The following is a 15230-nucleotide window of genomic DNA, read 5'->3' on the forward strand; positions in this document are numbered from 1 at the left end:
TGCACATTCTTATATTTATTAGGGCTACAAAAAAATCGAATGGAGTTACAAAAAAAAATTGACAACATTCAGGAGTTTCAAAATAATTAATAAATTTTTAATTAAAAAACCGAAATATTATTAATAAATTAAAATTTAATGTGGCAGGAGTTTCAAATTTAAAAACATAAATATTAGTAATAATTTATAATTTAATGTGCCTAATAAATACTTAAAGACGTTTCAACTTATACATTTGCATACAAAATTTTCTTCTACTAATAATAGCAATTTAATAATGGTCATTAACCATTTGCATTATTTGCTCTAATGGTCATTAACATCTGCAATAGTAAAAGGCAAGGCACTAATGGTTATTAACCATTTCCATCTTTCTCTCCTAAAATCAATAGCAAAAGGCATCGCACGTTAGGGGAATTCTGATTGATTAAAGATCATAAAAATCAAGTAATTTTTGTTCAATTTGATTATAAAAAAAATTAAATATCTGATTTAAATATAAATGTAACAGAGTTTCAAACATATAATCTTTCCTTATATAAAAATTAATTAATATAATTTAAAATAATCTGTTTAAAATGGGAAGAGTATCAATAAATACTATTCTTAAAAAAACAACTATTATTAAGATGACCCCGTGCTTTTGATATTCCTTATTAAAATAGCTAAAGAAAAGTCACATTGAATGCATTTTATTATATTTATCATCATAATCACAATTTGTTTTGTATCAGTTTCTTATGTCCCTCAACATGGCTGTTACGGCCACTATCTTTTAAAGGCCCTGTTTTTTTTTTTGGTTAGATAAGCTTTCTAAAGGCTTTTTAATTTAACATTGCTAGATAGGTAAAAATCCAATCTAAATTTAAACTCACAGTAAAGATTCAAGACAACTAACATTGAACATTGGATCAACAAACCAAATACATAATAACAATCTGTGAAAAAGTTTCAGAACAAACTTATACGAATCTGCCAATTGGAATTGACATAACTATTATTGAGAAACAAAATTAAACTTCCACATAGCAGCAAGCCATCCGATTACACTCCCATAAAATTACCCTAAAACAATAGACACTTCAACAATCCTCTCTGCGATATTTGTAAACTTAAAGCAACACAGATCTCCTGCACGAACCCCATTACGTGTACAAAATTTCTTCCAGCCTGATCCAATCCTCACATCCTTCTTGTTTTTGCTCAGCAACTTGCAAGTAATATCATCACCCACATGCCCTCGAAGCTTCAACGGAGAAACTCCAAATTGACGAATAAACACAGCAATTTTAGATGGTAAGGCCTGAAAAATGTAAAAGTTCACCAAAACATGAATACAAAAATATCAGTGAAACTAAGGAACAAATAGAAAAATATTCTGTAATGCTCACCACATAACTCCCAACAGCTTGGGTTTTTGAAAGAGTTACCACACATGAAGGATTTTTATTTTTAAACCAAAACACAACAGCAGAACCACTTGAATTTTTGTAGATCATTGGTATTTCTGGTTGCTTAGGTGCAGGGAACATCTGACTCATAATATCAACATTCTCTTGCTTCACAGTCACAGGCCAACCATGATATTTCACCTCAGCAAATGTTGGATCAAATATTGAAAAACGAAAGTTCAAGTTGTCCACATGTTTAAAAAGGAACCAACAGTTCCCATAAAAATGATAAAATTCTCGAAGCTCACACCATCCTATAATTAGGTAAGACTTTTGCCCACCACAGTAAAGGATACTTCCTTGGTCACACCCAATGGGTCAGTAAGGAGAAATTCTCCATCATCTGGGAGCTGTAGGTATTCCACCACATCTTGACCAATCTTACCATAGTTTTGGACCAAGTAAAGTAGAGCCAAAATGAAACAATTAAGATGAAAACATATAAGAGAGTGTAAATCAACAAAGAAGAGCAATTGACCATTACCCTATTCATCTGGTGCAAAACTGCAAATGCAAAGGGAGGAACAATGTTGCACATGACAGAATATGGATTCTTGAACTTAGCCATGACAGAATATTAGGTCTGGTTTTGTTGCCTATGCACATACTACTGTAACTATATATAGAGCTCAAGAGTGTGGGCCTCACATCAAAGAAAGGAACCAAAAGGCAAGAATTAAATTAATTTTTAATATACTAATAAATATATTAATTTGTGTACCTTTAATATTCAATTGTAAGTTCCACTAAAATTCCCTTGGGATTCCATCACTTTGCTAACCCCTTGTGTTTTAATTTAATCAAATCATTTCCACATTATTACTTGTGCACAACCCCTTCAGCTTCAATCTTTTTAATAGATTTAATAGTGGATAGTAATAAATATTTGAATTATTAACTTATGTACCTTTAATATTCAATTGTAAGCTTCACTGAATTTCCTTTGAGATTTCATCATTTTGCTAACCCCTTGCGTTTTAATTTAATCAATTAATCTCCATATTATTGCTTGTGCACAACCTCAATCAGTTTCAATTTTTCTAATAATATAATGGTGTTACACAACTGCTAGTCAAAACAAAACAAAGAAACACAATATGAGCTTCATAATTCCACAATTTAGTGGAAGGAATTTAGAAAGATACACTGGCAGACCTAGAAAGTTAAGGAAAACAAATCTATTAAAAATATATTGGGATAAAAATAAAATAGAAAACAATCATGTATCTCAATGGTAGTACGGTTTATTCAAAGTTTACATAATGCAAGTGATAATACATAAGTTAGTGGAAGTCAGTACCTTGTAGTGAATGAGTTGGAGAAGTTAGGAGCAGCTGAAGAGCGCCTGGAAGAAGAAATAGAGACCTCCGAAACCACTTTTCTTTCATTCTTTCAATGTGTTGTGCATGTTTCTGTAATAGCAACTCAAATTGTCACCTTGCGGCTGTGGATGATTAAACTGTCAAATATGGTGCACAAAAAAGACTGCAGGCTTTCAGGACTATTTTGAAGTAAATGGCATGGAAAAATTTGGCTGTGGATGATTAATCAAGTACCAATGCTGGCCTTGGATGTTGAACATGACATTATAGAAAACTGAGTGCAAAATTTGCATACAGCATGTGTTTGTAACTTAACTGGGTTTTGAGTTTTGAAATTATCCCAAATTTGCAGCTTTCAATTGCACAGCTTTAATATTTTTAATCTTATTTCAAGAATGCTCTTAACTGAAGAAATAAGCTTGAGAGTTACAAACGAACTCCAAAATTTAAAAAATTGAAAGAAAGATATAATAAACTGCCCTTCACAGTCAGAAACAAAATATAACTATTTAATATTTATTGTAGATCCACAATGACAACTCAAATCTTTTCAAACATTTAAAGTGGAGGCCAAAGCCTACTTCCTACAAATCAATCTCAGAATACCGAACACACCAAAACAGTCAACAACGGTGGCAGTCTATTCCAACCTATGGGCAAACCTAATTTCATGTCAATAATAATGGCACTGAAGGAAAGCACACGCGGAAGCTTGGAGGCTGCAAGCATCTTCATTCATTGACCAATAATAATCTGTCTTATTGCCTTTTCTTCACATTCACTTTTTTTTGGTAGATATCAGCCAATTCGCCTCATCAGGGATGCCGAACTTTGGCTGGATTTAGAATCAATCTTCCGCATAAGGCAACCCATGGTAGAAGTAAGGCTTAAACAACTCATGAAGACATATTTGAGAACAAATTAAAAAAATCAGAGAATGAACAAATAATTTAAGAAATCAGTGGGAGATGTCAAGTTTATGGGGGAGCATTCTCTTTTCTGTGAATGAACAAATAATTTCGCAATTTAGAAAGGTGCACTGTCAGCCTTTAAATGCATTGGTGAGATGACTGACACTGAAAGAAAAACTTGGATTTGGAAGTGACTCATTGATTGTTCTTTCCATACTTCTAGGCAGCAACTATTATCAAGTAGTTCAGTCTTTATATATACACCCAAGAAACGAAAAATTTATCAAAGATATGCATACATTATAGTGGGCAGCACCTGCAAATCAGTTTCTTTCCTAAAACAGGTGCATCAATTACAGTGAGCATTATAAATAAAGAATATAAAATCCACTCAATAAGCACAAATTGTAAGAATACCTTTGGTGGGCAAGTCACCTATTCACTTTATTTCATAACTTCTAGCCTCATCTGAAATTGCAGGTAAATAATATTAGAGACTGGAAAAAAAATTCAGAAGATACTATTAGATAAGAGAGCAGAGAGATCCTTTCTTTAAGTTTAGCATGGTTCCTAATGAAGGACAGCAACAGAGCAAGATTAAAATCACATTGGTTTTATTTTCTAATTAGCAATCCTTTAATTATTTCACAGCCAACACTAATCATTCTGCTTTGACTCTTCTACTTAAAGCTTTCTTATAATTTGCACAGGTTCTGTCAAAACACCTCCAGACCTATAGTTTTTCTCAGCATTTTCAGTTATCATCTCTATTTGGTGTTGCAAGCTCTTAGATTCCATGACAACCCATTTGTTAGTTTTGAAGCGAGGGATCTGATTTGGGTTCAGAGAAAGGTGCTGCTAAGATTAAACAGCACAAAAAAAAAAACAATTAGACCAAAAGTAAGGTCTACTCAGTTTTTAAAATTAGGTATACATTAGAAACCAATTATGTATTTGGGACATTAGTAACAAATTAGGACAAACATCCAAAGCTATGTATTTTTTTATGGAAATTCTTTGAGATAGACTATAGAGCAATTGATGAAAAAGTACCAAACACAGAGAGAGTATTCATACCTAAAGCGTAAAAGGGAAACCAAAAACAGCAAATTACCCATATCATATAGACATTCATGAATCTGAAATTCCAGAGACAGTTTGCCTCATGCTTCAACAAAAACAGCAAAGGAAAACCAAGAAACCAATTATGTATTTGGGAGCAAACTGCTTTTTCTACAGGAAGAGAAATTTAAGACCAAATATACAAAAAAGTCTGGCCCTTTCAGGGATAATAAAGAGAGAGGGAGAGAAATTCCAATACCATTCCTTTGATTTCTGCAAAGCTAGCGAATAACAATCATGATCAATTAAGAACAATCACATCAATGCACACACTGGATCCCCATAATCCCAGCAAAGGCGCACCAAATCTGCAGGACGCGAATCACAGACAACAATTCAAACCAAACTTGTTTTGCCAAAAATCAATAAAAAATCCAGAAGAACAAAAACAAAGGGAACGAATGGATCATTTGTTAGTTTTGAAGCGAGGGATCTGATTTGGGTTCAGAGAAAGGCGCTGCTAAGATTAAACAGCACAAAAAAAAAACAATTAGACCAAAAGTAAGATCTACTCAGTTTTTAAAATCAGGCATACATTAGAAACCAATTATGTATTTGGGACATTAGTAACAAATTAGGACAAACATCCAAAGCTATGTATTTTTTTATGGAAATTCTTTGAGATAGACTATAGAGCAACTGATGAAAAAGTACCAAACACAGAGAGAGTATTCATACCTAAAGCGTAAAAGGGAAACCAAAAACAGCAAATTACCCATATCATATAGACATTCATGAATCTAAAATTCCAGAGACAGTTTGCCTCATGCTTCAACAAAAACAGCAAAGGAAAACCAAGAAACCAATTATGTATTTGGGAGCAAACTGCTTTTTCTTCAGGAAGAGAAATTTAAGACCAAATATACAAAAAAGTCTGGCCCTTTCAGGGATAATAAAGAGAGAGGGAGAGAAATTCCAATACCATTCCTTTGATTTCTGCAAAGCTAGCGAATAACAATCAAGATCAATTAAGAACAATCACATCAATGCACACACTGGATCCCCATAATCCCAGCAAAGGCGCACCAAATCTGCAGGACGCGAATCACAGACAACAATTCAAACCAAACTTGTTTTGCCAAAAATGAAAAAAAAATCCAGAAGAACAAAAACAAAGGGAACGAATGGATGCTTGGAAAAAGAACGAATCACAGTCGTGAGAAAGAGAAACAAACCTGAAAATTTGCAGGAAAACCCAAATCGAGTATGAGCACCCAGCCAGCAGCCACCATTTAAGGAACAATGTCCGGTGCCAAACATCAGCCATCTTCTACATAAGGATCAGGGAAGAAAAAAACAGAAGGGTAACGATATCAGATCAGGAAAAAAGGGGAACTATATCAGTCCTGAATCCTAGAGACCAACAGAGATGAAATACATACCCAAATGGAGTAGACCACCTTCCGTAGTCTGATTCGAACCCTCCAAAAAATCCCTTGTCTCCGTTTGTTTGCATAACTACTCATGAGATCATAACCCTACTCTGATTCGAAAGATCATAATTAATTCCCCAACTCAGTAAATAAACAAAACTGAAACGAAACAAAAATTTTAAAAATAAAAAAACCTGTGAGAAACCGAGCCTACATGTAAAAAAATACCGTTCTTACGGGATGGAAGATGGTTTTCTCAAATTTCCGGTTCTTCCTCTTCTCCCTGTATCTCAGAACCCTTGCCTCCCGATCCATCCCGCAGAGCTGCGTCGCCGGCTGGCTTCCGCCGCCGCCGGAAACCACCATCCCGCTCGAATCGGAGCTGTTCAAATACGACATGTCTGAAACCGCGTTCCCATCTGGCACCACTCCAACATCAAGCGAAGACGATGAAACCTGCAGACCCAAATCAAATCAGTACAAAATTCTTCGATCTGAGAAAATTTCAGGCAATGGAAGTTAATTTGTATGTTGAGTAATCAACGACTTACGCTTTGGCTGAGAGACTGAGATGGATAATTGAAGGAGCCGGATAGCTTCGATCTGCAAAAATCGATGTCGAAGCAACCTTCTGTGTGATGATTCATCATCGGAGCTGGGTGAGGAGGGAGGGGTTTGGTCTGAACCGGCACAACGACTTACGCTTTGGCTGAGAGCGGAGACTATTTGTGCATAATGGATAGGAAGAATGAAAGACGCAATGTGTATGCGTTTTCAAGCTCGTGAAACGGCTGAGAGAAAAGGAGAAAAGAAGAAGGTAAGGTGAAAGGGAAACTGATATGAATCAACGGCTGAGATTAAACCTGAGTGAAATAAAATGACTTTTTTACAAAAATACCCATACCCAACTATCATAGATATTGGAATAAATTGCTGAAGGACGTTTTTGCCCTCAAGGCTGCAAAACTTTGCTTTTATATATATTATAGATTTCCAAAAATGAATGAGACTAATTTCAAGGTATGGAAGGATATATCAAAATTATTCAGAGTTGCATGAATCCAAATCACTACGAACTGAGTAGTTACTTCTGTTACGAATGCAAGTTCTTTTAAAAAATGAACAAACTTTGAGAAATGTGACCACTCGGATCTAGGTGTTTAATGATCATTTAGCACAACATTTCAGAAGTCTTCAGGGGTGTGGTATCTGAAGGGATCTCTAATGTTAAAGATTTCCTTGCTAAACTAAAGAAGTTATTGTAAAAGGCGATAACGAGGAAACAAGTACACTTGTATAATGCTTGATTTCCATGAAGTTCAAAGGCAAAGGAATACATTATGGAAATGTCTCATATAGGCGCTAAACTTAAGAAATTAAAAATCGAGTATCTAACTACCTCCTAGGCATTTGGTTTAATATTTCTTATAATGAAATACAGTCAATTTGAGTTCGTCCCCGGGGGTTAGCTCAAGTTGTAAGAGCTAGGGGACATAAGGGTTGGGGAGGGGAAGGTACAGGGTTCGAATCTTGAAAGGAAAATTTGAAGAAATTTTCTAACTTACTAACAACTAACCACTAACATTTGCCTATAAAAAAAGTAATTTGAGCTCAGTTATAAATTGCTAAAAGGAGAAATTGACTCTTAATGAGTCTATATCTTGTGCAAGAGAAAGAGATTGAGGCATGATAGCAGTGAAAGTGCTAATTTCGTAAGCACCTCTAAGGCCAAGGGCATAAAGAGAAAAAGACTACTAAGGATTCAGATAAGTGCTTCTTTTATCTGAAATATTTACATTAGGGCCCTTGAGACGCCAAAGCCAGTTCCAGTCAGAGGTGGGAGGCGGTTGATGAACACCGACCACCTGAATATGCCGCTCATGCAATAACCACTGGTAACCCGAGCTTGCTGAGTAGATACCAGAAGAATCAAAATTCCACACCATGCAATCCGACACTTGATTATGCAACTCATCAATGACAAAAAGAAATTAAGAAAAATAAGTTGGGGTAATTTTGGAAAATTGCGCTAAATTTGAAAAAATTTAATACTATCAACCACTTTCTTAAGGGATGTAAAATGTTAGTGTGGTTCTTATAAAAAAGAACGGAGAGAGTATTATTTTTCACATACTAATTCGGTTCAACTGATGTGAATCCTAATTTAGTTTCTACATCAATTAAGTGTTTGTTTGGTTTCAAATCTGGAGAGGCCAAACGTAGATCCAGAAATCCAAAAACAACTATTTATTGTTTATGAAAACGTGGATCGGGGCCAAACGTGGACCTGGATAAGTTTTCCAAACACACACTAAGCAATGTGCGTCATGACTCATAAATTCACTCTGATTCATGTGAATTTAAGTTGTCTCCCTATCATGGGTTAATGGTCAAATTAGTCCCTGTGTTTGTATGAAATTTTGATTTTAGTCCCTCCTCGAAAAAAACTTGCCGATCTCTCCCTGCAGTTGCAATCATTTTGGTTTTAGTCCTCACCGGAGGGCGGCCCACACCTGGCACGCTGACGTGTTAGATGAGTCCTACGTGGAATTTTTAAAAAAAAATTAATTTCAAAATTCGGTTTTACTATTAAAATTTTAACAAAATTAAAAAGTAAAATCCCAAAATGCCCTTCTATGTTACCCCAAATCCTAAATTCCCAAATCATTAGAAGACCAAAATTAGACACTCGAGCAACAGTTTCATGTTCTGCAAAACCCATATCGTGAAGGTGTAAGGAAGCGACAGAGGAACAAAGTTACCCACCCATATAAAAAACACAGGGACTAACTTTGACCATTAACCCCCTATCATCTTGCAACCACCTTAGGAACAAGCAGATTCTCACAAATTCAACTCAATTGAGGCAAATTCTCCTCCACCAATCACATCAGCAATCAACGTGTCTAAACTAGCCAAGTGAGTTAAAATTGATTTTTTTTCAACCAGTTTTGGTAAAAAAAAATTCCAAAAGAAAATGCATGTTTCTGAACATGTGGAACATCAGTAAACGAAAAAGGAAAATTCATTGATTCGAGCAAAGACAATAAACCTTATCCGTTTACTTAAGTTACAAAAACAATAGATAATATGAAGAGAAACATGAGGATCAAAATCATGGAGGCTAACACATATGTACCAGCACCCCTTATCTCCCCCACTTCCATTTCTTTCATTTTCCCCTTTTAACACTCACAAAATTCAACTGTCATGAAAAGATGATTTCCCTAAAGACCCTTCACCCTTCTTTCCTTCCCACCAACACCACATATTCTCACCTCCACACAAGAAACTATACTCTGTGCCTCTGCAATTCCAATGAGTCTGATTCCCAGCCTCCCGAACCTAAAGGAGATGTTCAAAGCCAAGAGCTGCTAGCCCAAATTGCCATGCTCCAAACTCAGAAAGTTCGTCTCACTGATTATCTTGATGAGAGGTCTGAATACCTAACCCAATTTGGTGAAGAAGCTAAGGCTGAGTTTGACAAGGTTGGAGAAGATGCCCTCAAAGGGTTAGATGAAGCTAGTGACAGGGTATGTATTTATAATATATGCTTCAACTTTTTAGTGGTCATTCACCATGAAGGGAAATCACAATTCAAGTGAAAGTTAGGCCTAAATCTTACACAGACACAAGTAAATTAGGATTTAGGAGTTTGGATTCTCTTAACTGCATCATGATTCATGAGCCTAAACTGAGGAAATATATTGATTAGAAAATAATTATATGTTGAAATTTAAATTAACTTCATAATTTATTACATATGTGAATGTATACCATTATAATTGCAATTTCAGCTATTTATTTTCCAACCAAGGACTGTAGTGTGTAATTCCTTATTTTCCCTGTATTTTTGTAAGTTGAGTTTTGGCGGGGAAGGAAGGGAAGAGAGAGACCCATGAGAAGTTCTTAAGTTGTTTGGGAGAGTTTGAAGTATTTCTAAAAACCCTCTAAGACCCCTCTAAAACCCTCCTTTATTGTATTTTTTATTTCCCTAAATTGAGGAGTTTTGGAGAATCTGGAACTGCCAAACCAGGGAAGGGTTACACCTTCCCCCTCTCGTGCCCTCCCCTCCCCTAAAAACTCCCAAACAAAGCTTTAAAAGTGAATCTCACACTTTAATTAAAGGAATCATATCTATAAGATATATTAAGATTGCTTTAAAGAACTGGTTCTTAGTTCTTAGCCTAAGAACTCGCCTCTAAGAGCCAGGGATGAAGATGCTCTTAGCTAAGAACTGGTTCTTAGATTTAAGAACCAAGAACTCCACATCATCACTCTCCAATGCTTAAGAACCTAGTTCTTAGCCTAAGAACTCACTTCTAAGAACTAGGGATGGAGATGCTCTTAGTTCAAGTGGTATATGCTTAATTCTCCTTAATCAATATGAATTTTGTGTATGGAAAAAATACTGCTGGGAGAATAGTCCCACAAGGATGTGGATGTTCAAGGTTTGATTAGGGTTGACTCTTATGAATGGTTCATGTATTAGATAAAGGACTGTAAGTTCTTACATAATTTTTTTTATGTTATCTGAAATTTTTGTTAGTTGTACTTATAATACTAGGTTCACAAGAGAATTGTTCAAAAAATTACTTCAATAATGACCCTTTTATTCATTTGTGATTCATAGATTACGGCTAACATAGAGAGCCAGATGCTGGCATTTGAGGAATCTACTGAACTTAACAAACAAGAGATTCAGGAGAGCGAAAGCAAAATTACAGAGTTTGAAGGTCAAATGGAGAAGGATCGAAATGAAGGGTTATTCTTTAAGAACCTGGGGCAGCAACCACCTGTTGATCAAGCAAAAGCCAAGGAGGAGGTGGAAAAGATCAAAGATGTAGCCAGAGAAAAAGATGGGGGCAAAACCAGGAAAAATATTTACCTCTTCTTCATGGGCCTTCTGGCCTATGGAATAGTGGGTTCTATTGCCTCATCCTCAGGTACTGATTGGAGAAAAGTTTCACTTCTTGGAGCTGTTCTTGTGGCTTTATTTTATCAGTTCATCAATGAACAAAACAAGGACAAGAAGAAAGAAGATTAGTGAAGATAGAAAGAGCTCTAGTTCATCTTTTATTTTGATCAAAAGGCATTTGTAAATGGGTATTGCACTATTGCTTGATTGAATATATAGCCCCAAGCCTCTGAGTAAGAGCTTACAACCTGTACTTGAGTTGATATATCAAGGCTCAAGATGCTTTTGTTGAGCATCAACTACAGCTGATATCACTACAGGCTCAAGAATATGGGTAAGGAAGTTAATTACCATGTGTCATGTGATGATGATGTTGAAATGCAGCATTTTTGAATCTTATGTTGATACAGAAAAAAAATGTAGCTTGTTCTGTTATCATCATAATTCATAGCTATTACAGATGTGTAAACATGGCAAAGCCTGCTAGGTGACCACCCTCTCCTAGGTCAAATATTGTTGAACAAATGAACTATGAACTAATATTTATCTCAATTATCAGTATAGATCTTGAAGCATTGATTTCAACCCTGTAATCGAAGCAAATTATTTTTTCTTAGATAAAAATAACTTTGTCACAAGTGTACTCACATCAGCAAGATTATTATACTGATTAACAAAATTTTTTAGTTTTTTTAAATTATACTACCTTGCATTTTATGTTTATTGTATAATTTCCATTATGATAGAAATGGTCAGTCCATTTGCTATCGGGTATCGACAGTTACTAGGTTGACAATGGAATGAGTAGTACAAGGAAAATAGTCAAAATACCAAAAGAGTAAAAGTCAGTATAAGAAAATGCAAGAAATGGTAGTTACCATCTACTACCTCATGATTTTTGTCGAACAACATAGATTGCTTTACCACATAACATCAGCATTTCTTGCAACTTTCCTTCCTAATATATATATATAGTTAAAGATAAAAGTGTTGAAAAGTAAATATACACAATTACGTTCCTCATTTTAAATTGCTATAAGATTAACATGAGTTGAGTTATAATTGTTCAAAACATACTTCTATATATAGTTGTCTCAGTCCATAAACAACTAGTATATAATACTTAAGTATTTTACCAATTCTGGGTTTACATTCTCTGTAAGTCTAGCAGTAAGTTGGTATTAATTGAATCAACCGCAAACAGAACTTGCATGGGAAAAAAGGAACATGTACTTAAACCAATAATTGTGCTGACTACTAAGTATTAGAAATATAATATAGGTGTTTGCTGTGGTGCCCGCATTTTTCAACATGGGTAGGTACAGGAATTTGACTGACCACTAGTATTTAAGCACATGATCTGAACTTACATAGTGTTTTAATATATCCTTATACTTTCATTAATTGTGAAATAGCCCCAATTTTATTTTACTATTTAATACATGACCCTAGTAAAATTGAGGTTGCCTCAGTTAAAAACATTTTCACCATTTGCTTCTGGAATCAACTCGCGAGGACGGAGAAGATGAGCATGGCTGTGAACCATTAGCGAGCTAACTCGATCCTCCACTTCTGTTCGCTTCTTCATCTTATTTCCTCCTCATTCGTTCGCTGAGTTAAGGTAAGATTACTTTTGTTTTCTTTGTTAGACAGTTTGAGTGTTGTCAGTTAGTATATGTGAGATGTCTCGTTCGTCTCCGTTTGAAAATTTTGGATCTAGCTCCCCTAAATTAACGATTAATTTGATTAGTAGTAGCTTCCATATTATGTTGGTGTTGATTGTCATTTTTAGAGACATTTGAACCCTAATTTTACTGTTATCCGAAACCCTAATTTGTCGGTTGGGGAACATTTGGGATTTATTGGAACCCTAATTTTTTTAGATGACAAATTAGAAGTGGTAGGGTTGAATTGGATCGTTATTGGTAAAGCATAAGTCACGATTTGTCCAATGCGTACAAATTGGGGCTGATTTTACTGTTATCCGAAACCCCAATTTGTCAATTGGGGAACATTTAGGATTTAATGGAACCCTAATTTGTTGAGATGAAAAATTAGAGACGGTAGGGTTGAATTGGATCGTTATTGGTAAAGCATAAGTCATGATTTGTCGAATGCGTACAAATTGGGGCTGATTGTACCCAGATTTGCGAAATTGGGAAATTAGGGTTTATAATTTATCGAATTGGGTGTTTTGGATTTTTAAATTCTAAAATTTTAATCTGAAAATGCATATTATTGGCATGCTATAACTTATGTGTGGTATCCTATTTTTAGTAGGTGTTACATGAAGATCATGACATCCCAATCACATAGCTCCCCAGGATCTTGTAGTCATGTTGATTATGAAAGGTTATGCAAATGTGGTCTGTTAGCTTCGTTTAGGACATCCTGGACAGAATTTAACTATGGACGTCGTTTCTATAATTGTCCTGCAATGGTAATCATCGTTTTTGGTTGCTAACACGAATTCTTGATTCAAGTTGTTTGAATCACATATTTTTTCTTTTCTTTCTTCATTTTTACAGAAGTGTGACTATTTTGTCTGGGTTGATCCTCCTCGACGCATCCAACAACGAACTAGTAGACAACCAAGGAATCAAGCGAGTACATGTTTTGTTAATCCAGTAGCTGAAGAAGAAGAGAATAGTGGCCATGAGAATGAAGATGCCAAAATTAAAAAACTGGTGGATGGAATGAAGTCCAGGGACCAAATGTTGTTGACCGTAGTTTTTGGAATTCTTGTGGTGGTCCTAATTACGTTATTGCTTGTAATTTTGAAGTTGTAATTGTTGTGTTTATTGTCTTCGAATTCTTGTATTAGACTAAGTGTGGATTATGCTAAATTTTAGCATTTTGGTGCTTAAGTACATTTTGGTGGTTATAAGTTAAGTACATTTTTGTGGTTATAAGTACATTGCTAAAGTTATATGTTTATCATTGTTAGCCCTAGATGTAAATGAAACTTCATGGAAAGGTTATTCATCTTCAGCAATGAATGAAAACATGGTACAATTTTTCACAAGCTTCATGGAAAAAGATTTATCTAATCTCCACAGTTAATCTTGAATCTTAAACAGAAAACCTGGATGCAGTGAAATGAAGTGGAATGAAAACTAAACCGAAAAAAAAGAACTTGGGCCAGGCCCATTTCCTATGTCTATGAGTGAGCGAGTCTACCCAAAAACTTCAAAAAAATCCTAACCTTTGCTCTGTTTTTATAGGACAATAGCATGTGGTGAGTTGTATCTGTATGACCCCATACATATCAATAAGGATAAGCATTTCACAAGTAAAGAGCTTAAAGATGTAAAATCAGCCATTAAAACATTTTCCAATCTTAACAAAATGCAAATCAAACCGAAATTAGTCATAAAGGCCCAAAAAGATTGTCAGCAATGCCCAAAAATTACAAACCATGGCATAATTAGCCATAAAATTGTCATAGTCATAATGATAACAACAGAAATAAACTTAATTTGGTTGAGAAGGTGATCCAGGAAAAATTCTCTTCCTCTTCCTTGTACTGAGACATGAAGAAGGACTACCAGAGGTTGAAGTAGTGTCAGATAAATTAACAACGCTGGATGTGCTTTCACTGTCCCCACTGTTATCATCTGGATCAACATGTTCATCTTCAGCATCTCCAGCACCATCATGATCATCTTCAGCATGTGCAGCAGCAGCATCCAATGCAAAATCATCATCATCATCATCATCATCATCATCATCATCTGCTGCATCCCTTTCAGACTCTGGGCGCTCCTCAGTGCCAACACCTCTGCATTCAAGAAAGGCAGATGACATCTGCCGTGCTTCTTGTCGAGCAAATTGGTTCCACCCAGCAAAGCGCATCAGTTCCATATACCGCAGGTATAGAGTTATCAGAAATCCATAAGGAATGCCCATGGAGTTATTTGCTTGGACACGCCTTAAATGTTGGTGGACGAGATTAACAGGGTCTAACTTAATTTTCTTCAAGATGTGATAAATGATGAACACATCCAGATCTGTGATATAGTTATGTTGAGATACCCTTGGACAGAAGACGTTGACAGCCATAAGGAAAACAAGGCTGGCAGCAGGGGTCAGATATATGACGCGGGTGGCATTTGCATTGGAGATTTCCTGCG

At 35.5% G+C, this 15230-nt stretch overlaps 2 protein-coding genes and 1 long non-coding RNA gene across 7 annotated transcripts; 2 read left to right on the forward strand and 1 right to left on the reverse strand.

The window, feature by feature from the left end:
* Positions 1 to 881: 881 nt before the first annotated feature.
* LOC130749364 (zinc finger protein CONSTANS-LIKE 5-like) lies at positions 882 to 6984 on the reverse strand. Of its 4 annotated transcripts, none has more exons than XR_009022906.1 (7): positions 6731 to 6984; positions 6408 to 6635; positions 6189 to 6284; positions 5982 to 6076; positions 5729 to 5837; positions 1392 to 4152; positions 882 to 1303 (listed from the first exon to the last, which is right to left on the reverse strand). XR_009022906.1 is itself a non-coding variant. In XM_057602709.1 (6 exons), the coding sequence occupies exons 1-5, from the start codon at positions 6827 to 6829 to the stop codon at positions 5771 to 5773; spliced, it is 585 nt and encodes a 194-aa protein (XP_057458692.1). In that variant the 5' UTR covers positions 6830 to 6984; the 3' UTR covers positions 5173 to 5575; positions 5729 to 5770. The 4 variants fall into 4 exon arrangements, 1 of the variants encoding a protein (XP_057458692.1); XR_009022907.1 differs by having other exon boundaries at positions 1392 to 5114; positions 6417 to 6635; positions 6731 to 6983; XR_009022905.1 differs by having other exon boundaries at positions 1392 to 5114; positions 6731 to 6983.
* Positions 6985 to 9274: 2290 nt separating this feature from the next.
* On the forward strand, positions 9275 to 11690 carry LOC130749365 (uncharacterized). The gene is made up of 2 exons (XM_057602710.1): positions 9275 to 9712; positions 10813 to 11690. Exons 1-2 carry the CDS (start codon positions 9398 to 9400, stop codon positions 11224 to 11226), a joined length of 729 nt encoding a protein of 242 aa, XP_057458693.1. The 5' UTR covers positions 9275 to 9397; the 3' UTR covers positions 11227 to 11690.
* A 671-nt stretch (positions 11691 to 12361) lies between these two features.
* On the forward strand, positions 12362 to 14034 carry LOC130748310 (uncharacterized). 2 transcript variants are annotated; one of them, XR_009022643.1, is made up of 3 exons: positions 12362 to 12718; positions 13375 to 13537; positions 13626 to 14034. It is a non-coding gene; the product is annotated as an uncharacterized LOC130748310 (long non-coding RNA). The 2 variants fall into 2 exon arrangements; XR_009022644.1 differs by having other exon boundaries at positions 13378 to 13537.
* Positions 14035 to 15230: the final 1196 nt, after the last annotated feature.

This window comes from Lotus japonicus, chromosome 3, assembly GCF_012489685.1.
Source record: "Lotus japonicus ecotype B-129 chromosome 3, LjGifu_v1.2".
NCBI classification, from domain to species: domain Eukaryota; kingdom Viridiplantae; phylum Streptophyta; class Magnoliopsida; order Fabales; family Fabaceae; genus Lotus; species Lotus japonicus.